This window comes from Aspergillus udagawae, assembly GCF_001078395.1.
Source record: "Aspergillus udagawae IFM 46973 DNA, scaffold_3, whole genome shotgun sequence".
NCBI classification, from domain to species: Eukaryota; Fungi; Ascomycota; class Eurotiomycetes; order Eurotiales; family Aspergillaceae; genus Aspergillus; species Aspergillus udagawae.
Genome location: NW_025091266.1, coordinates 3,325,623 through 3,345,301, shown reverse-complemented (window position 1 = coordinate 3,345,301; position 19,679 = coordinate 3,325,623). Strand labels below are relative to the sequence as shown.

At 49.9% G+C, this 19,679-nt stretch overlaps 7 protein-coding genes across 7 annotated transcripts; 4 read left to right on the top strand and 3 right to left on the bottom strand.

Moving 5' to 3' along the window:
• Nucleotides 1-217: 217 nt before the first annotated feature.
• On the top strand, nucleotides 218-2,690 carry Aud_004999 (uncharacterized protein; the record flags this gene model as incomplete). Its single annotated transcript, XM_043289935.1, has 2 exons — nucleotides 218-360; nucleotides 419-2,690. 2 exons carry the CDS (start codon nucleotides 218-220, stop codon nucleotides 2,688-2,690), a joined length of 2,415 nt encoding a protein of 804 aa, XP_043145870.1.
• Nucleotides 2,691-3,000: 310 nt separating this feature from the next.
• On the top strand, nucleotides 3,001-4,353 carry Aud_004998 (uncharacterized protein; the record flags this gene model as incomplete). The annotated part of the gene is made up of 2 exons (XM_043289934.1): nucleotides 3,001-4,108; nucleotides 4,178-4,353. The coding sequence occupies 2 exons, from the start codon at nucleotides 3,001-3,003 to the stop codon at nucleotides 4,351-4,353; spliced, it is 1,284 nt and encodes a 427-aa protein (XP_043145869.1).
• Nucleotides 4,354-4,824: 471 nt separating this feature from the next.
• Aud_004997 (AP-1 complex accessory protein LAA1) lies at nucleotides 4,825-11,280 on the bottom strand (the record flags this gene model as incomplete). Its single annotated transcript, XM_043289933.1, has 6 exons — nucleotides 4,825-6,390; nucleotides 6,447-6,748; nucleotides 6,804-7,035; nucleotides 7,092-8,369; nucleotides 8,422-8,781; nucleotides 8,833-11,280. 6 exons carry the CDS (start codon nucleotides 11,278-11,280, stop codon nucleotides 4,825-4,827), a joined length of 6,186 nt encoding a protein of 2,061 aa, XP_043145868.1.
• Nucleotides 11,281-11,550: 270 nt separating this feature from the next.
• Nucleotides 11,551-12,442, top strand: Aud_004996 (post-initiation translation factor DPC29; the record flags this gene model as incomplete). The annotated part of the gene is made up of 2 exons (XM_043289932.1): nucleotides 11,551-11,764; nucleotides 11,820-12,442. The coding sequence occupies 2 exons, from the start codon at nucleotides 11,551-11,553 to the stop codon at nucleotides 12,440-12,442; spliced, it is 837 nt and encodes a 278-aa protein (XP_043145867.1).
• Nucleotides 12,443-12,728: 286 nt separating this feature from the next.
• Nucleotides 12,729-15,115, bottom strand: Aud_004995 (Mis6 domain protein; the record flags this gene model as incomplete). The annotated part of the gene is made up of 4 exons (XM_043289931.1): nucleotides 12,729-13,826; nucleotides 13,881-14,908; nucleotides 14,978-15,040; nucleotides 15,094-15,115. The coding sequence occupies 4 exons, from the start codon at nucleotides 15,113-15,115 to the stop codon at nucleotides 12,729-12,731; spliced, it is 2,211 nt and encodes a 736-aa protein (XP_043145866.1).
• Nucleotides 15,116-15,724: 609 nt separating this feature from the next.
• On the bottom strand, nucleotides 15,725-17,814 carry Aud_004994 (CLPTM1 family protein; the record flags this gene model as incomplete). Its single annotated transcript, XM_043289930.1, has 4 exons — nucleotides 15,725-16,045; nucleotides 16,097-16,582; nucleotides 16,641-17,705; nucleotides 17,770-17,814. The coding sequence occupies 4 exons, from the start codon at nucleotides 17,812-17,814 to the stop codon at nucleotides 15,725-15,727; spliced, it is 1,917 nt and encodes a 638-aa protein (XP_043145865.1).
• Nucleotides 17,815-18,181: 367 nt separating this feature from the next.
• On the top strand, nucleotides 18,182-19,563 carry Aud_004993 (short chain dehydrogenase/reductase family protein; the record flags this gene model as incomplete). The annotated part of the gene is made up of 5 exons (XM_043289929.1): nucleotides 18,182-18,462; nucleotides 18,518-18,603; nucleotides 18,659-18,826; nucleotides 18,879-18,949; nucleotides 19,009-19,563. 5 exons carry the CDS (start codon nucleotides 18,182-18,184, stop codon nucleotides 19,561-19,563), a joined length of 1,161 nt encoding a protein of 386 aa, XP_043145864.1.
• Nucleotides 19,564-19,679: the final 116 nt, after the last annotated feature.

Here is a 19,679-nt window from a genome sequence, read left to right as displayed (position 1 = left end):
TGTTTCGCTCGCCCGGGAATTACGTTACCAATTGTGGATTAGTCAATACGCTCTGTCACGTATTGTAAGATTGTAAGATTGATTACTGCTGGATGCTACGTGTGGTGCCTGAGGCACTACTGATGATCATTGCTTGCGGCACAGCTAAGCTGTCATCAGCCATTGTCTTTCCGTGTTGTTGGCCTTTTCTCGTTCAGCATCCTGTGCGCCCGTCAATATGGCGTCGGCCGGTCCGGATCCGCAAAGCCTCAAGTCATGGCAGGATGCCTTCCAGTACCCAATCCCCACCGTTCGCCATCTGGAACAGGAGCTACGTCGGGACATCGCGAGCAACAAGGAGAGGCTCCGGGCTCTCGTAGGGTAAGTGTTCAGCGAGACAATTGGATGGAATGATCGCTAATATTAAAATCGCACTCAGGACGAGGTATCGAGAGCTTGTTGGGACTGCCGAAACAATTGTCCTGATGAACCGAGAGATTCAGGAGGTGGATTCGACTTTGGCCGATATTGGACGACGATGCAACCCACGATTGATCGAGAGGATGCATGCGCACATGAATCAGATAAAGGATGATGCTCAGGATAAGGGTAAGAAGCTCGTACTCTCGGGCTTTGCAGTTCAGGGAATTGATTCGAGTACAGAAACAGAAAAACGAGCATTGGGGGCTCAGCTTTCACTTCTCCACCGCTGCGCACAGGCGATTGCATATCTTATGAGAAAGCGCGGATCTCCACTGCTGATGGCGAAACTACTGGTTGTTTCTCGACTTCTTCACAAAACCCTTTCAGAGCAGAAGACCATCCCACCATTTCTGGACAATTTGCGCAGCCAGTTAGCGTCCCTCCGACGGACACTCCTTAAGAGAATCGACAAGCGACTCGCGTCCGCAAAGTCCACCGTTGACGATATAATCGAGTCATTGGCCGCTTATTGCCTAGCGACGAGCACCTCATCAGATGATGCTATTCGCCATTTTCACCACGTTCGCCTGGATGTCATTGGAAACCTGCTGGGACTTACAGAGTCGTCAGGCGAGAATGTTCCGAACGCTCTACAGCTCTACATCCAAACTCTGCAAATGTCGAAGACTCTGCTTTCTCGTCGATTGTCAGATGTGCTCAATAAGCTGAAAGCAAGACCTATCTTGGCCGATCCTGACATCCTCAACCTTGATGAACTGAGTGTTGACGTGCTGGGACGTTGGGTAGCTGCAGACGTCAAGAATTTCACTCCCTGGATCAAACTAAGTGAGCTCTCGAAATCAGAAGCCGAAAAGACAATCAAACAGTGGTCAAGGCAAGCGTTCGACGCTTTCGTCAAAGGCTGCAGTCACACCTTGACAGACTGGTACAGTTTCTCTGATTTACTCTCTCTTCGTTGCAAAACTTTGGAGTTATGGCTTAGCTCCTGGGGCTCAACACCCACTCATTCGCCCTTGAACGTCCTAGAAGGCATTCGATCTGCTTTCAATGAGCGGCTCAGCCAAATATTATCAGATCAGGCCAAAGAGTTGGAGCAGTTCGGCCAAGCTGTCTCTTCCGTGGTCACGAATTGGGACACCAACGAACATGTTGAGACACTCTCCCTTTGGGATGACGAGCTAATCAACCTTGACTTCTCAGATGGTGCGGCCGCATTCAAACAAACAATCGCAGATAGATTGCTTGGCCGCGACGCAGACGTATCCGCAGTGTTAACAAAGTACGAGACCTGGCTTGCGGCCATTGGCAAGTCCAAGGAGCATATCAATGAGATGAAACGAGTGCGATGGCCCGACATCCTCGAGGAAGGAGAAGAGGAGGATGCAGACGTGGATACAACGGCCATATTAAACGACGACGACACTGCATTGCTAAAAGACGCGCTCCAGCAATCCGTTCGGGAGTCGTTCAACTACCTGCAGTCATCTTTCGCCGAGGTTCTCAATTCCTTTGGATCTTCTCATCGACACAAGAAAGCCGCCTTCCTGCTAAAACTCATTAGACTGGTTAGGAAGGACCTCCCCGGTGACTTCATTTCCAGCGATTTCGTCTTTTCAAAAGAGATCGTCCCTCAGCTGCAACAAATCCTTATCGCACAGGTGGTCACACTTACAGAGCCAATAAATATATGGCCCAAACGCGCGTTGCAAACAAATAAAATACTACCTGGTCGGAGCCTCTGGGAGGGTGACCCTGAGCTTCCGGTTCAGCCTTCACCGGCAATTTTCAAGTTCCTGCGACGTCTCGTAGACACGATGGATGGCTACGGCTTAGGGCTTTGGGACGTGTCTACTACTCAAGCGCTGAAAGGAGGATTGCGAAACGAGCTTGGAGCCACCGCCGCAGTTATTCTTAAGGCTTTGGAGTCGGTACATGATCAAGAGGAAAGCACAGCATCGAAAGAAGCTGAAACAGTCAAGAATGGAGATACTGATAAAATCCTGCGGTCGGAAGCCGACGTTGCAATCGGAGCGCAGAACACCGACGACTACAAGATTCAGCTGTATTTCGACCTAGTTTACTTGAGCAATGCTCTGGCGACCGCGGAGCCCTCTAAAGACTCTTTGTCTAACGCTGTCGAAAGCCTCTGCAGCAGTCTAGACTTGAATCCGAAGACGGTCAAAAGTATGGAGCAACGAGCTCGTGATTATTGGAAACGAACATATCTGTTGTTCGGGCTTCTGGCAGTGGGGCTAGAGCAATCATAAGATCATAACCGAACCAGACCAACATTCTGTATATATCATCTTGTTATGCACATACATAACCATGACCATAACCTTTTTCACAAGAACCGAGTTCGATGCATTCCTTAAGAACCACCACCAACTGGCAACGCCTAAGCCATCATTATTCCGCGGCTTCTTCACCGCCCACGTCACGTTCCGACCCGCAAGCAACTTCGCCGCGGGAAAGCTAAGAATGCCCTCTTGCCAACTTCCTACCTGTATACGCAACGTACTACGGCTTCAATACATGATTTCACGAATGATCTGGCGGTAGCACCGACTTCTTCATATGGCTTCCCCACGGTTACCATTTCTGTATCCGCATTTGCTGCGCGCAATTAGAACATGCGAACCGTCCACCTACCGCACGATTCGGAGTCCCTCACATAACCGTGCGTTTCACGCCAGTCGACCTCGCGCTCAGGAAGCATATCACCGGCGCTATGGGCCCGCTGCTGAGGCCAACTTGCCTCCTCCGTCGAAACCCAAGGAAGAGTTGTCCAAAGAGCAAGTGTCGAAATTGCCAGCGACGAAGGACGGCAATCACAAACCTGAGCAATCGCGGTCAGAAGATGGTACCAAGAGAAATGTCCTGGACGCTTCACATGAGAAGGATGACGACCCAAAGACAGCGCAACCTCGTGAGAGTCAGTCTCCGAATGACTCGCTAACACAGGAGGAGTCCGAGCCCGACCTTGATGACACCTCCGATATCCATGCTGTCTCCCCAGTTCCCGCCGAATATCCAAGCCAAGATCGACAAAAGCCTAATTCCCTCAACGATAACCCCCTCGAAGGCGTTCTCCATATGCCATCTCCTTCATCCCCATTGACTCCCACAGAAACAGCTCCATCCGCTAATAAACCACACCTGGCTCCTGCCCCATATGTCCATCACTTCGATACCTACTCCCTCGTCTGCGACTTATCAAAAGGCGGCTTTACGGAAGCGCAATCCATCACCATCATGAAGGCTGTAAGAACTATTTTGCACAACAATCTGGACATTGCCAGGGAAAGCCTGACTTCTAAATCCGATGTCGAGAATGAGACCTATCTGTTCAAAGCGGCTTGTTCGGAGCTCCAGTCTTCCCTCCAGACAGCTCGAAATTCCGAAATGCAGAGGCAGCGTGCATCCAGAGCACAATTAGAACACGAGGCGGATATTCTCTCCCAGCGCCTGAACCAGGAGCTTGCGGGATTGAAAGACGACATCAAGGGAATGTTCAACGACCACAAGATGACGACTCGAGAACAGCAACGAAGCATTGATACGTCGGTTCAGGAACTCAATTATAAAATCACTGTCTCGTTGAACAGCGACGGCAAAAGTGAAATTGAAGGTCTCCGGTGGATTCTGACCAGGAGGGCTGCCATGGCTGTTGCTACCAGTGCCTGTAGGTCGCCCCCTTTTGCACCTTGGAAAGAACCCATCGTCGGCAAACCTGAGGCTAACCTACATTTAGTCATGATCATTATTTTCCTCAAGTACTACTCCGTGCGCAAAGCGCAGGAAACCGCTGAGAAGAAGAAGGAGGCTCCCGCCAAAGAGACCACCGAGAAGAGAGTTGCTCAAGAAGCCGCCCCGCCGCCTGCGCTACCTGCTGTCCCGGAGATCATTGTCAGCGAGTCTCTAGGTTGATGACAATACAAGCGTCGTTCTAGCACCCTCCAGTCGATCGTTGGCCTATTGTTCTACTGGTGTTTTATGGTCCTTTTCTTCACCCCTTCATACTAGACTTTCCTTTCGCTGTATTTTCTTTTTCTTTGTGCTTGACACCTGGTCGTTGGTCCTTGCACGGACACGTTACGGCACCACTTCGATACCCTGAAGATATTATAGAGGCTTGAGCGGATAGACGGACGGATACCGAGTCATTATTCGTTTCTTGTATTGATCATTGTACCTGTACTTATCTGTCATTCTATATATTATAAACAAGACTCACAGACGAGCGAGCCGAGCCTTCACCGTCATATCCGAGTAATTGTCACATTCCAAGTCATCATGAAGTCATGTGCACCAGGGAAGACGTAAGTTGGTGGACAGCAGAGATACAAGAGAGCCAGTGTGGAAATCACGGAGAAATCGACAAAGAGCCAGCCGGGTCTTTTAGAAATCGAATCTGAGCGCAATACTCGGCATACTTTGCGATGCCTCCGGCTGCGTACCGCTTGTTTCAGCTCTCCCAGCGCCCGTTCCAGGATCGGAACTTCGAAGAATTTCTTCAAGGAGATTCTTTTGGTCCGGCTTCATCGAGGCTACAAGAGCTCGGAACGTGGCCTGATCCGCTCGAGCAAGCTCCAGTAAATGAGCGGCAGTTTCTCTGTATACCGGATAACTCTCGCGTTTTGCGCGCGCAAGTAGTGCGGACATAATCAGGGAGAGTGCCATGGGCAGTTCATTGGCGGCAAAGGTAGTGCTGGTGGCGTAGGAAACTAGCGTACGTGCAATGACTGTCCTTGCGTTCTCGGGGTCGCTTGGAATCTCCCCTTTGTCAAGTGGACAACCGACTAAGAAAGCTATGAGACGGGGAAGGAGATACCTGGCAATGAGGTCATCGGTTGGTGATCTTGGTGTAGAGGTAAGGAGGATTGAGCGGATACAGCCAGCAGCGACACTGGCAAGACCGACGTCCTGGAGACAGTCTAGGAGCTCGTTCAGGACACGAGGGATGGCAGGGTCTTGAGGAGGCAGGATGTGGCCCCCGGTTGTCAGCAGGATCGTAATAGCAAGGAGTGTGTTTTTGGCACACGGTAGGGATGACTCGGACTCCCGTCGCTGAGCGATTGTCAGCGTCGTAAGGAAGCGTGTGAGACAACCGCGTAACTGGTGAGAGACGATGGCGAGATCCTGGGGTTCATCTGACGCGGAGGTCTTGGGATGGCTGATGCCATGGATGAAGTGTTTGAACGTCGGAAGAGCCTGAGGCACTACCTCCGCTTGACACAGTCCGGTCGCCAAAATAGTGGTAAAGATGTGCAAAATGCATGCGTTAAGGTCATTACGGATGATGGAGGGAAAAATGGAGGCGACTTGGACCAGAGATGAAAGGGCCAACCGAATCAGCGACAGGGAGTCATCCGACGTCACGTTGAATCGGGCCACAGAAGTGTTCTCACGCAGATTCGGTAGCAGCCCAGCCAGAACAAGGATGATACTTCGCGTGAGCTCAAAAAGCTGCTCGATGTCATCGGAAAGATGGTCGCTGCGCGCATCTCCAGCCTTGGCTGATGGGTGGTCCAGTGAGAGGTTTCGCGCTATTTCGACAATCACGGTCTGGATGGGAGTTCCGTCAGTAAGGGCGAGCCGGTCAAAAGTGTCCATCGTCTCGGAAAAGATGGCATCCTGATAGATAGCATTTCCAGATATGACAGGTCGCAGAATCCTCTTGAGGGATTGCAGGATATCCAAGCGCTGAGATGGCGTCGTCGACTGGTCAACCAGAGCTTCAAATGCCAAGCCAAAAAGTACGAAGAAGAATGCTACAGGTTCATCGCGGTAGTTGATATCATGTTTCTTGTCCGCCGCTTTCCCGTTAGGCATGTTTGTTTTTTCGTCCTCTCGGTCCTTGGGCTCCGCTGTCTTTCCGTCCAGGGCGTCGAAGACGAAATCGATATCCTTCTCGACTAGGCCGGCGATCGCGTCGACTAGGCTCAACCAGGTGTCTTGGTAGAACTACGGTATTCTAGGGTCAAATGTGTGAAGAGCAGGCCTGTTTTGACTGGACTCACCTTCAAGAGTGTTTCCCGGTTCAACGCCGCGTACACCTCGTCTAGGTTGGTACTTTGTGGGCCAGTACCCAAGCTACCTGAGATGTCTGGTTCGAATCTCAGCCGAGCATATTCTTGGAGAGAAGAGAGCCACAGTGGGGTGAGCGTCGCGAGATAAGGTTGAACGACCTCGTTCAGATAATCCTGGTCGATGCTTGCGATCTGTAGCCGTGCCCAAGCGGCGAACAGAGCCATCTTGACCATGACTTTAGCGTTGGAATTGAGACCTTTGAGATCTCCAAACTCCGTCGTGTTAGGATTTTCTGGAGAAATTTAGCATTTTCTTTTTTCCTCAGAACTCTTCAACTGCGCACTTACTGGAGAAGTTTTCCAGCCCGAGAACCAGGACTTTCAAGATCCTGCCCATCCGTTCCACATTTGTCACGATACCAGTTGCGATAAAAGTCGCAGAAACGTTGATTGCCTCTGATGCCAATTCTGGAGATGAATCAGCAGCAAAAGCCGGCGTAAGCGCCGATCCGATCTGGGCTTGGTATTGCTCGAGGAGAGACGCCTCTGCAAAGTCTGGATCAGGAGTTTTGCCGAACATCTGTTATGGGTCAGTCATATCATCACCCTGTTGAATGAAGAACGAGAGCCAGTTACCTTGAGAACTTGATCGATGATTTTCAGCCCCCAGACTCTCAGCTCTATGACATTTGCAGTGGACGCTGAGAATGCCATCCGGACAATATCTCCAACCTTGTGCTGGAGGGCAAGTTCGGCAGGAATTGTTTGATCAGGCAAAATTGCCTCCTGGACTGTCGCCAACAGCTGACTCAGACAACTCATCACGAAATTCCGTGTCTGCCATTTCAACAGCTCCTGTCCGGCAACAGTTTCGTTTGCAGTCTCCGACTGTCCTGCCCCAGCAATTGCAGATGCGAAACCTGCAACCTCGTCGTCTGGCATGTCATTGACAGCCGTCTTAACAGCAGACGTTGGCGGGATGTCCTCCACTTTCAGCCGGGTTTTGGTCAACGTATTCTGGCAACGCTGAATCCATTGCTCGGTCTCTGAAAGGGCGGTCTGCTGTAGCCAGTCCAGAATCATACTTTTCAGAACCAGGTTATCAGGCGTATCATCATATGCAAGCCAGATCTGCTCTTCGAGACTTGGCGTCGCTGCTCGAAGGACAGAAGTAGCATCCCGTTTCATGAGATTGCTCAGTGCACGAATGGCTACATCCCTCATCAAAGGGTTGCCTGCACACAATTCATTTTGGAGACGCTTCACAAACCCCGAAAAGTCCACAAATCCCGGTGCGTACAGTGACATGTGATCTAAGCACTTGGAGCTCTCAGTGACCAGAGCCGGATTGTCCTCCAGTTGAAATTGCCGCAGGAGCGTCAGAATCAGGTTTCGTGTTTTCGTGATGTCTTGAAGATCAGGGCCGAGGACATTGATCAGTGAATCGACGCAACGACTTATTACGACCGGAGTGAGGAAGGTCATTTCGATGTTGGATGTTGCCAAGCTTGCGGCTTCTTCATTGTGAGTATCGGCGTTGTATAGCTGAGCAAGCATCCCAAGCGCGCTGGAAACAAATGGTGAAAAGGTCAAGCCTGCGGAATTGGCTACTCTCTCTAGGCCCCCAAGCGCCCAGAAATGGACGACAGGGTGGGGATCATTGCAGAGTGACATTAAGACGCCAACAATCGTCTTGAGGTGCAGGCCAGCTGCCATACCACCTACTTGTGCGTGAATACATCCCAAGGCTGCAGCACAGCCCGCACGTGCATTAGGCTCCCTGTTATCGACAATAGTATCGACCAACCAATTGACCTGTGTAGTCATAAGGGTGTTTCCAGCACTGTCACAGAGCCGTCCAAGTGCTTCAGCACCAATTGTTCGGACAATTGGATCTGCGTCAATGACGAATTTCTATGATTGTCAGCTAGAGAAGAGGTGAACGGAGTTCCTCAGCATGTCTCACCTGCAAGAGCTCCTGCAGTACTTTCTCAGTAACAGGATTGAGCCTGCCGGGCACTGAGCCACTGTCCTTGGCAGTGGCCTTCAGCGCATGGAGTAATGCTATCGCAATGTTAACGATCATCGCAGCCTTGCGGCCAGGATTGCGCTGAAGGCTCTGAGATGATAGGAACGTTGCAATCTGTTCCATAGTACTTTCTTGTACCTTAGGGGCGTACAAGCGAATAGCAACAGCGAACAGTTCAATCGCAGCATTGATGACCCCGGTAGCATGCGGGTCAGCCAAAACACTGTCTCTTTCACTTCTCGAAGAGTACAAAAGAAGAGAATCATGTTCACTAGCTTGGCAGATAGGGAAAGTCAACTGCCATCATTAGTTCCGAAGCGCGTGCTTACTGGTGGATGAAATACTCACGGCGTCGTCGATATCTTGGTCTGCTGAATCGACAGCTGACCAAGCAGGGCCATTGTCTTTGTCCTGTTTGCCTGAGAGGGTTACACGGACATATTGTCTTGCTAGTCCCGTGACACCAAATCCAAAATTATCGCAGAGATCCCAGAGAGTCTCAAACTGAGCGGTTGCAGCAGCTATCGTACTTTCTAGCGGAGCAGGTTGGGTGTATTCTGGATCGGCAAAGGAGGAGATGGAAAGATTCAACAGAGTAGTCTGGGAAATGACATCGGCGTGGCTGAGAGGATGGACCTCAATCAGCATAGAGAAGCACTGCAGAACCCGTCGCCGGACCATTGTCTCCAGATCATGCAATTGTAATGAAGGTTGAAGGCGTTGCGAAAGATCTGCAACAGACTTCTGCCGCGGAAGATCATCGAGAAATTCCACCGTGTTTTGTAGCATGGCAGCGATTCTTCTCGCACCATCCGCTGTGATCAATTTACTGTTGAACTCCATGAATACCAACAAGGAACCCAAAGCACATTCCCGTACATGTGCAAGGAAACTCATCTCTAGATACCCACGCTGAGCAATATTTTCCTTGCCAAGATGCTTGGGTAGTGCATTTTTCCAAAGTAACATCAATTGGGACAGATGAATTTTCACGAAACTTGGTCCGAGGGGCATCAGACCTCCGATCAAAATCCATGCCACCTGCACCTGTGTACTCGCTGCCCGTAGCTCTGATTTGCCGCTCGTCTTCAGTAGATCAGTGGCCTGAGTGAACACACGGGAGAAGACATCAACAGAGCCGTAGAGCGGTTGCAGCCGAGAAGTACTCAACATAGCCGACAGTCCGTTGGCGTATCCAACACAGCGGCGCGGTGCCTGCCGGGGGGTAGAAAGTTGTCCAATCTCTCTACTCAGGCTGTTCAAGCAGATGGTAACACAGGATATGAGCTGATGCGGGCAAGCAAGAACAAAGTTCCTCAAGCAGTGCGCGGCGTGGATTTGAACGGTGTAGCTGGGATGAGGGAGAACTTGAAGCAATGCCTCGCGACAAGCTTCTGCCAGAGAGGCGAATGCAGAACCCAGTGACAATATCAACGAAGACAATGCACTAAGAGCACTGGCAAGTGTGTATTTGCTGGGTTCGGGGCGCTCCTGGAGAACCTGAGGATAGTCCTTAAGAATTTCGTTGATTAACCACTTAGCGGCATTGATCTGACTATTCTCGCGCAGAGTTTCTCGTCCAACTGTCTCCTCTAGAATTCCTTTAACAAATCTCCGTGTCATTAGGAGTCGGAATCGGTTGTATGTAACGGTTGGATGGTTCAGAAGTTCAAAGAGGAGATGATTCGCAATCTGCCCGTAGCGCTCTTCGACAAGCTTGTCGCCTAGGCTGCGCAGAACATATTTGTAACACGCAGCAATACCGGCTCGTGCGCGATTGGAAGTTGTACTTTTCATATACTGAGTGGAAAGTTGGCGAAGAAGATCCGGCAGGAGGAAGTATAAACCAGGCTCTGCCTTTTTGGAAACCGAGGACTCGGAAACTTCAGCCTCATCTTCGTCCTCTCCGGGTCTAGGCGCGGGCTTCTTAGACTGTCTCTTCATCTTCTTAGGCTTGGGAATGGCTGTGACTCGTGCATCTGAGGCGTGCAGTTTCACCAACGCTTGCGCCAGACAAGCCGCAGCAGCGTGTCTGACGGGCGCCACATTGCTGTCAATGACTTTCCAGATCAGAGTCTTCAAATGATCAAAGTCATTCGCATTATCAAAGAAAGGTGTTGTTTTCACCAACTGCTCGAGACAGCGGCATGCGTGGACCTGGACAAAAGTGGACTTGTCACTGGTTGCGGCATTGCGAGCCTGTTTCCAGATATCCCGCGCTGTTGCTTCGTCAACGGGAACTCCAGCACCCACCACAACCTTGCGCAAGATCGCAAAAGTTGATCCCCGAAGTCCGGTATGGTTGCTGGAAGACTTCAGCAGTTTGAGCAAGCTCGATACCACAATTCCTGATTGCGCAAATACACTCTCTCCGGCGACCGCGAAGACCTCCCCCAAACAGTGAGCCGCGGCGAACTTCGTCTTGAGCTCCGCCTCATTTTTGCCTGCATTCAGTATACCAAGAAGGTCGGTTACTGTTTCAAAGAGTATCCCCCGATCCCCTTTGCCAAGTATAGCGCCAAAAGATCGGCCTAGGTTGTTGCGGATAACACGAGTGATCGTTGGCGACGAGAGAGCCAAGATCTTGAATAGTTCCTTCTTCAAGAACTTCTGTTGCGACGATACGCTCGCCGAATCTAGGTCCGAGATATATTGTATCAAGTCCGAAGTGAAGGTGAGAAGGTAGAGGCCCTGCTGTTCGGAGGGAAGCGCATGGAGCTTTGTGATGTCCAGCTCCGCACGAGGGGCCGCATTGTCGGAAGGAGTAGCTGTTGTTGCGTTTTCAGAAGAAGACATTGAATCCGACTGGCTCTGTCAGGTATTACCCATTAATCATATATCAAGTAAAAACAAAGGAAGTCAAGATTGGAAATTAGTATATGACTGAACCAGCCCCAGCTATGTCCCCAATTGATTGCGTCGGTGTCCCCTTAATCAGGCAGTTGGCCCTATCACTGGCCATCGGAAGAATGTCGGTCCGACTCCGCATGTATACTTCCGCTGTTCCTGAACAGCAAGTTTTATATGATCCTGCATTTGCAGAGAAGTGACGCGGTCTGGTTCTCCATGGCGTCGATAGTGAATCAACGATTGTTATTACAGCAACGTCGCCGGACGGGGCAATCGGTATGCGAGATTTGTCGGAGTTTCTCCAGCGGCGCCCCGTTGTTCGCCGGTCACAATCGATGGTCACAGATCAAGCATGACAAGGCGAAGAATGACAAGGCAAAAAGCAGAGAGCGTCAAACAATCGCAAAGGAAATTAGCAGTGCTACGCAGAGTGCGTGCTTGACACCGAGTTCGCCGATGGCCAATGCATACTAATGTTTTTGCAGTGTGGGGTGCTGATCCCAAGTTCAACCCCAGACTAACTCTTGCCCTCTCTAATGCGAAACGCGCCGGGATACCGAAGACTGTGATTGAAGCTGCTATTGCCAGAGGCCAGGGAATAAGTGTAACCGGCGAGGCCCTTGAGTCGGTAACGATTGAAGCCATTCTACCCCATTCTGTTGCGGCGGTTATCGAGTGCCAGACCGATCAAAAAGCTCGCGTATTACAAGACCTCCGGTATGCTATTAAGGATACCGGCGGTACTGTTACTCCGACGACATATCTTTTCGAGAAGAAGGGCAGGATCATATTTGAGAAGAGGGACAGCGTGAATACGGATGATTATTTAGACCAGGTCATCGAGGCAGGAGCGATTGATGTAGCGACGGATGATGAAGGCCGACTTATGGTCTTTACAGAACCAACAGAAACGAAGAGCGTGGGCGAAGCGCTCACAAAAGTGACCGGACTCGCCATCAAGGAACTTGACATAATCTGGGATCCGAACAAGGAAACTATGGTGGAGTTGGAGGACGAGCAAGTCAAGGAAATTGAGGACATCCTGAGTACTCTTCGAGAGGATTCTAGTGTTCAAGATATTTACCTGAACACATCTACGCAATTTTGATGACCATCAACACAGGGACCTGTCATATATATATATATAGCGAACGAGCCTCTCAAATACCCTGGCAGCCATGGACATAGAACTTATCATGACGTTCGAGTAACAGATTCTCCTAATATAAAATTACTATCATATAAATAGTAAACCCTGGATCGTCAATCTGCGCCGCCTTGATGATGATCGACCGCTCTAGGGTAATATCAAAGCAAAGTTCAATACCTCTCGGCAGAATATCTGGAATCCAACTAAGGCTTCCAAGTGTTCTCAACATCGGCCAATATCGAAGTCATTCCTTGCGTAAAGCTTTCATCGTGCTGCGCATCAAGTTCCCAATTCCGCGGCTGCCTGTGGCGTCTAGCCAGTCAAGCATACGCACCCTGTACTCCTGCCAAGTCAACTTGAGACCACCGTCTTTCTCAAGTGCACTCAGTGCCTTCTGGGTCACGGGTTTCCTCAATCTGGGCTTGCCCTCGGCTATGTTGTTTTCTTCCTCCATGTCAGCGAAGCAGCCGGCTGACATGTTGCAGAGGGCCACGTGATAACTGAGAGAGAAAATGGAAGATAGGTTGAAGAAAAACGAAGCCTCGCGCTTCCTGTCTCGGGATGCCTCGTTCAATTCCCGAGTGTATTGTGTGAGTGCACTCGTCATTGCAGCTGGCAGGAGACAGCCGAGGGCGTTTGGATCGTCGCCATTGAGCCCTCGATTTCGCCAAAGCAGATTGCAGACGTCCATGACGTAGCCGTTGAATTGGCCCACCAACTCAGTCGGATACAGCGAATCTGTGGAGTTCGGTACCTGAAGAATTTCGGAAGTCAGAGATGTTTCGAAGGCCATTTTGTAACCGGCAAGAACGGAGCTAATGATGGAGATGCTGGAGAGAATCGGTGTGAAAACGAGAGTGTAAACTGTCGGAGCTAGAGGAATAGTAAGACGGATCTGGCCATTCACGGACGCATAAGAGAATAGGTCGGCCAAAACGCAGTAGAACTCGAGGACAGATAGGGCGACTGGTTTGTGAGGTTCCGTGTCGTCGGTATTGGATGGTTGCACCGAAAGACTCTCAAGTATTGACAATGCCAGCAGTTCCGCATGCGTGATTAGGCGACCCAATGGTTTTGATTCTGCAGAGACTGAAGGTGACGCCCTCAGCTTCACACCCCATTGCCGTATAAGTGAAGAGTAAAAGTCAAGAATCACTGTCATGGAGAATGGTCCGCTGGCCAGTATGGCAGCCTCTAAAGGAGTCAGAAAGTTGGCTCGTAAAGTATCGAAGTCCTGAATGGGGAGGTAGTCAAGAAGACTGAGAACCTCTTCTTTGTTGTCACGGCCGTTCCAAGACGAAAGGTATTGTCTTAGAAAAAGATGGGCTGACGCAGGAATATCCTGTAACAAACTGCGAGTCAACAGGTGTAAATCCATGGGGCCAAGATGGCATACCTTTGTATAGCGCACGTAATTCACGATGAGACTCAAGATGTAACCTAGAGATTCTGACGTGTCTAGTTCTTCATCTTGAGCGTGCTCCAACCGTTCGTCAAAAAAGCTGCTCAGCCAATCATCTAACCGGAGCCTCGCATACTCCGGTTGAGCCAGAGATAGATATTTCTGAGCTATGTTGTCTGCCACTGCGGATATAATCTGATTTGGAAGCTCAATCCGGTCGAGCTTTTCAACCAAGTGGTCGACGCTCCGCAGCTCTTCTAAAGAGGTACGGTTGGATGACACTCTTGATGTCTGGAGAACAGGAACGATCACTTCCATTTTCCCTCTCTTCGCCGCTCCACGATGAACTACTTGAAAGGTTGATGACTGGGCCGCTTGTACTTGCTCCAGATTTCTGTCTTGAAGAAGCCTTGCGTGACTAGTCCACTCGGGGTCGGGATGCTTGAAGACCAAGCCTCTCCGTCTCAAAGCCCCGAGGTCACCCACGATGATGTCTGGATAATAATTCTTGAAGACGTTAAGTAAACCAATGAGTTCTTTTTCTTCTGCGCCGGCTGTATTGACCAGTTCCATAAGAGCTTGTATCCTAAAGGGCTTGACGTGCTTTCGCCTTGTGATCATTGAAAGTAAATGGCATAACGGCTTGCGAAGACTGATCATATCAAGGTGATTGAAAAGCACTGCATAAAGTTTAGTGAAGTGCGATCTGTCCTCGCAGAATTCGTAGACGAGGATGAGCCATCGCAGCAGGGAAGCCTGTGTAGCAGGACTCGGCTTGTTCTTGCTGGGACCGAGGCAACACACGACCTGCGTGATAACCTTGGAAGAGATCCTGTCTATCGGAAATAGATTCTTTATCAAGGTAGTAATTGTTCCTTGATCAAGGTAATTGTTTCGTGTCAAAACGTGGATCAATCGTTCAAGTGCAGATGTGCTGATGCCGCTTTCATAAGCGTTCGAAGCGATTGTTTTGGCCAGTTGACCGGCATCAGTGTATCGCTTCTTTGAGGGTACAAAAGCAACTGCAATCAAGCATTAGCAAGGAAACCTGCGAAAATCGACTGAAGTACGATAAAAACAGGCAAACAGACCTGCTTCTAGATGCTCCAGTGCATCAGGCAGGCTACTCGGCCTGGGTTCTATGCCAGAAGGGCCTGACGAATTGTTAGTGATGGTCATCAATTTGAGGGACCTGGCTGTAACATACTACTTTGTAGATCGGACGACATCAGTTGTAGAAATTCACATGAAGGTTTGATTCAATTCAAATACTGCCGCGTTCCCTTTCTCTTGTTGGCAGTATTGCGCTGATTCACGTTTTGTTGGGGTTTCTTCGCGTTCCGTCGACGTCTTTGCGCGCCAATGCGATATTATGCGAACGTCCTTGCGCCGACACAAATGGTTTTCTTGCCAGAAAAAGGACAGTTGGATTTGGGAATCAGTGTGATTCACTTGCCGGTCAATGCAACGGTTGGGGACTGGTATCCTCAATCGTGCATTCCCATCGGCCGCGGGAATTGAGAGCTTAAACCGAATCTGGCGATCAACCATATGATGGCCTACTGATCCCAATTTGAAAATCATTGGACCTTGAAGTCTAGAAACAATAATTATGTCTCATTTGTTTGGCCACATAGGTAGACTGCGCTTCAGGAACGCGGATTCTATGGTTATTGGGTCTGAAGAATCAAAAGATACCGTTGACGAAGGTTAGAACTCTCGAAGAAAAATGTAGATTTTGCTGATGGCAAATAATATCTAAGGTTTCATCCAGGAGTTACGGTATATAGCTTCCTCCAGCATCACACAAAAGAAAGACATTCTAAAGCAAGTCATTCTTACTTCCTCTTCCGTGTCGACTTCTCAGCACTGTCCCTTCCAGATGCTTCAGACACCGCTTCCAACCTCTTCTCGGATTCGGCTGCTGCCGGCTCCTCTGTCTCCTCATCGCTGTCGCCTCCTTGTCCAAATTCATTGACCCGCTTGTAATCAACCTTATACTTATAGCTCTGGTAGAGCCAGACGAAGAAAATTACATCATCTCGGAGAGTGGCAAGCCGGTGGAGCCATGGCATCTTGACGGTGAATGCGAACAGGTCATCGATGAAGGTGTTGAGGAATTTGTACGTTAAGGCCTTGCCAGGCATATGAGCAACAGACTGTTGACAATATTAGCTTCATTACAGGGGTATGAATCAAGGGGCACCAACCTTCAGACGGTAGTTGATATAGAGACTGGGGACCATCATCAAAAAACCATATGCGTAAACGCTGCCGACAAGTGTTTCAATAATGTAGGAGTACCACGACTTGTGTGTGTTGTAGATCAAGCTGTAGGCTGCATATGCACCGAGGAGAGGCACAGCAATGATATAGAGCCAGCGGAATGCAATTTCATCATACTCCTTGGTCTTCTTCTCAGTTTCCGAAAGCTTGTGCTTATCCTCGAATACCACAACGTAAGGAAGGAAAGAGTAGAAAGACCCCGCTGGTGGTGAACGCAGACGCACATTCACTGTCTTGGTGATCTTCCACGCCTCCAGTAAGATACCGAAACCTTGACTGGCGAGGATCATCCAGGAAGTGTTTTCACTGTTATCCATCAAGTAGAGGAAGATGATCATTTGCATGAACACATTAGCCAAAATAGTGCGGACTGAGGTCCCAACAACGTCCTTCTTCTTGCGCCAGTGAGACTAGAGTAGAGCCATTAGATCGACTGCATACTGTGGTCAAGCGAAAGGAGGAACCTACAATGTCGTTCTTGAACGCCAAAGTTTCAAAAATCATGTGCAGAATCGTAACCACACCAGTTGTACCAAGCAACCAAATGTTCGTGTCAAGGAGGACTTCCTTGACCATCTCAAACTCAGAGCCATCGCCGCCCCCAGGCACGGAGCCTCCAAATGCGGCTTGCCGGGCGTTAGCCTTTGCATTCTCGTCCACACTTGCCATCATGCTAAACTTCCAGTTGGACAGGTTGTTCAGAGTGATCCGCAAAGGCATCGTCTTCACGGTAGAGTTGAGCTCGGTCATATGGCTTCGGAGTTGCCAGAAAGTATTCAAGAACACAATAGGGTAGTACCACCCATTCTGACCAGAGGCATCTCTTGCGCCCGTGGCCTCGAGTTGCATATGATGCCGAATAGCAGGGTGTACTTGGCGGTATTTCTGAACTCCGGAATCAGGAATCAGCGATACCGTGAAGTTAGGGTGGTAGTATGAGGCAACAGAGACGTCCGGGATGCTGTTGTCTTCTTCCACCTGCTCGGCATCGTCCGAGCTGGCAAGCAAGTTCTTGAGCTTCTTGACCTTTTTCTTGGGAAGATAATGGTTTAGTGGGCGGAAGAAGTGAACAGCACTATCTGTGCTATAATCCTTAGCCGTTGGGTCGAGTTGGTGTCCAGTGAGTGCAACATAGAAATGCGCCCAAAGCGTTCCATTTTGCTGGACTTCCTTGGGAATCTCGATGGTCGTCGCGATTTCCCTGGTGTCACTGTAATTCCCGATCGTGAAGTTCTTCTCACTTAATACAAGAGAATCCGGTGGGAGCGAGCTGAGAGAAGGAAGGACAATGGAAGGCGAGACGTAGATGCTGATATCAACGGCGCTGTTTGGGGACCAAATTGGAGCAACGGTATCGGGGATAGGACTGTAGTCGGCGATTTCGCTGCGAGGCGGACGAGCTTGAAAGGAGGTCAATTCGCCAGGCTTCGCGCCGGATCCAGCATTCTGTGACTTGTTTCCGAAAAATTGAGTGATGATAAACTGCACCAGCATAAAAATAGCGAGACCCTGAAGAGCACCCTTCAGGCCGGACTAGAAGGACACGAGTGCATGTTAGCTTATCAAGTCCTGCGGACGGGTACAAATGAATACGTACGCCGCTAGGTTCCTGCTCTTCCCTGCGCTGTCTCTGTTCTGGCATCGTGTTCTGCTGACTAGAGATTGACGATGACAAAAAAGAGTAATAGTCCAAAAAGGAGGGAGGGGGAAAGGAAAGGTAGAGCCATACACGGACAGCCGACGGTCGAGAACCGAGCTCGGTCCACCTTGGCGGGCCTTAGGCCATTATTAGCAGCGTTCTCGCTCGGCGGAGTCGATGATCAATGATGTCGCCTCCAAACCTCGTTCTATGCAATCAATATTGTTGTGCTTAACCTCGTATATCCCTTGGTTGTACTGGTAGATTTCAAGCCAAATTTACACTCGCAGCACTCTTCTCCCATCGCGGCTTCTAGGACCGACCGTCCGCAATGGGCTTGTCTGGCGCGTGAACTATCGGCTGCGACCTAATGACGGACAATCAACCCTCCCCCGACTACTCCCGACCACAGTTTCCTGCCCATAGCGAACCGCGAGTATGGATTCTCACTGCAGGAGACTCGCCCATTGGGATATCGGTTACCCGCCAGATCCTTAAGCACGGAGACTATGCGTTAGTTGGACTGGCACATACATACTTGGACCGGGATGAATGCCGTCGCGAGGAGTTTGGGGACTTCCTAGCTGAAGTTGAGAGTCACCGCGACGAAGGATGGGTGCAACGCTTCAAGACAGTCCCTTTGGATATCAGGTGCGGACGTTTTTGACTCTGAATTTACTGATCAGGGCTCACGTTCGACATGTAGACTGATAGGGCAATGTCAAGCCTTGGTCGCCGAGGCAGTCGCAGCATTCAGCAAGGTAGACATCCTACTCTGTTGTACTAGTCAGAGTAAGGAATCTATTCAAATGTTTTCCGAGTTCTGTTTTATGTGCTGACACGCCAGAAGCCCTTGTCGGCACGGTAGAGGAGCTTGCAGCTTCTCAGCAAACTTTGAACTTGGTCAAGGACCAGTTTGAAACCAATTACTTCGGTCCTCTGAACATTATCAAAGCAGCGCTGCCTCACATGAGGAAGCAGAAATCTGGTCATATCATGATTCTTTCTAGTATTAGTATGATATTCCTTGGCCCCTGTTGCTCCGATGCGAGTCTAATCTGGAATAGCTGCCCACATCGGTACACCCGGCCTTGGGATGTACTCCGCCGCTGGCTGGGCCCTGGAGGGATTTTGCGACGTAGGTTTTTGGCAGAATGCGCATTTCTTACATTCTGGCTAACAAGTCGCATTACTTAGAGCCTTGCCTACGAAATCGCTCCATTCAACGTGAAGCTCACAATCTTCCAATGCAGCATCGAAATTGGTATCCTGACAAATTTGATCACCAGTGTGCCTCCAATAGTTCCAGCGTACTCTCCTGCCGTCAATCATGCCCCATTGTTCCGTGGTATATTGAACAGACTGATTCCTCGTCTGCCCCACCAACAGATTCGGGAGAACGGTTCCCAAAATTCACATCAAGTCAGCTCTGCTGAAGAAGGGCCCTTTTCCGCCCCCAAAGTTTTCTCCATGTATCCACCGCTAAGTTCTGCACATATGGAAGTCCTGGTTGAAGAGACTGTATACGCTATCACAGCCATCGGTGGTCATGAGAACCCACCTTCACGTCACATAGTGGGACAAGAAGGTGTTGCAAGCGTCAAAGAAAAGCTCAAAACCGTCAGCGAAGAAATGGAGGATTTCATCCAAGCAAGCTTCGCCGTCGATTACGCTGCCGACGGTGGTCCCGGTCCGTCCAAGGAAGATAATATGGCCCTGGGGTCAAACCACAATGAAAAGTTTGACGCTTGAATCGCGGGCGCTCTCAAATCTTGCTAAGGCTTTTTCCCGAGACTTCAACTGCTATTCCGCTCGGTAAAAACTAGCTCTTAACGGGTCCACGTAAGGTTGAGGAGAACACCTGGCCG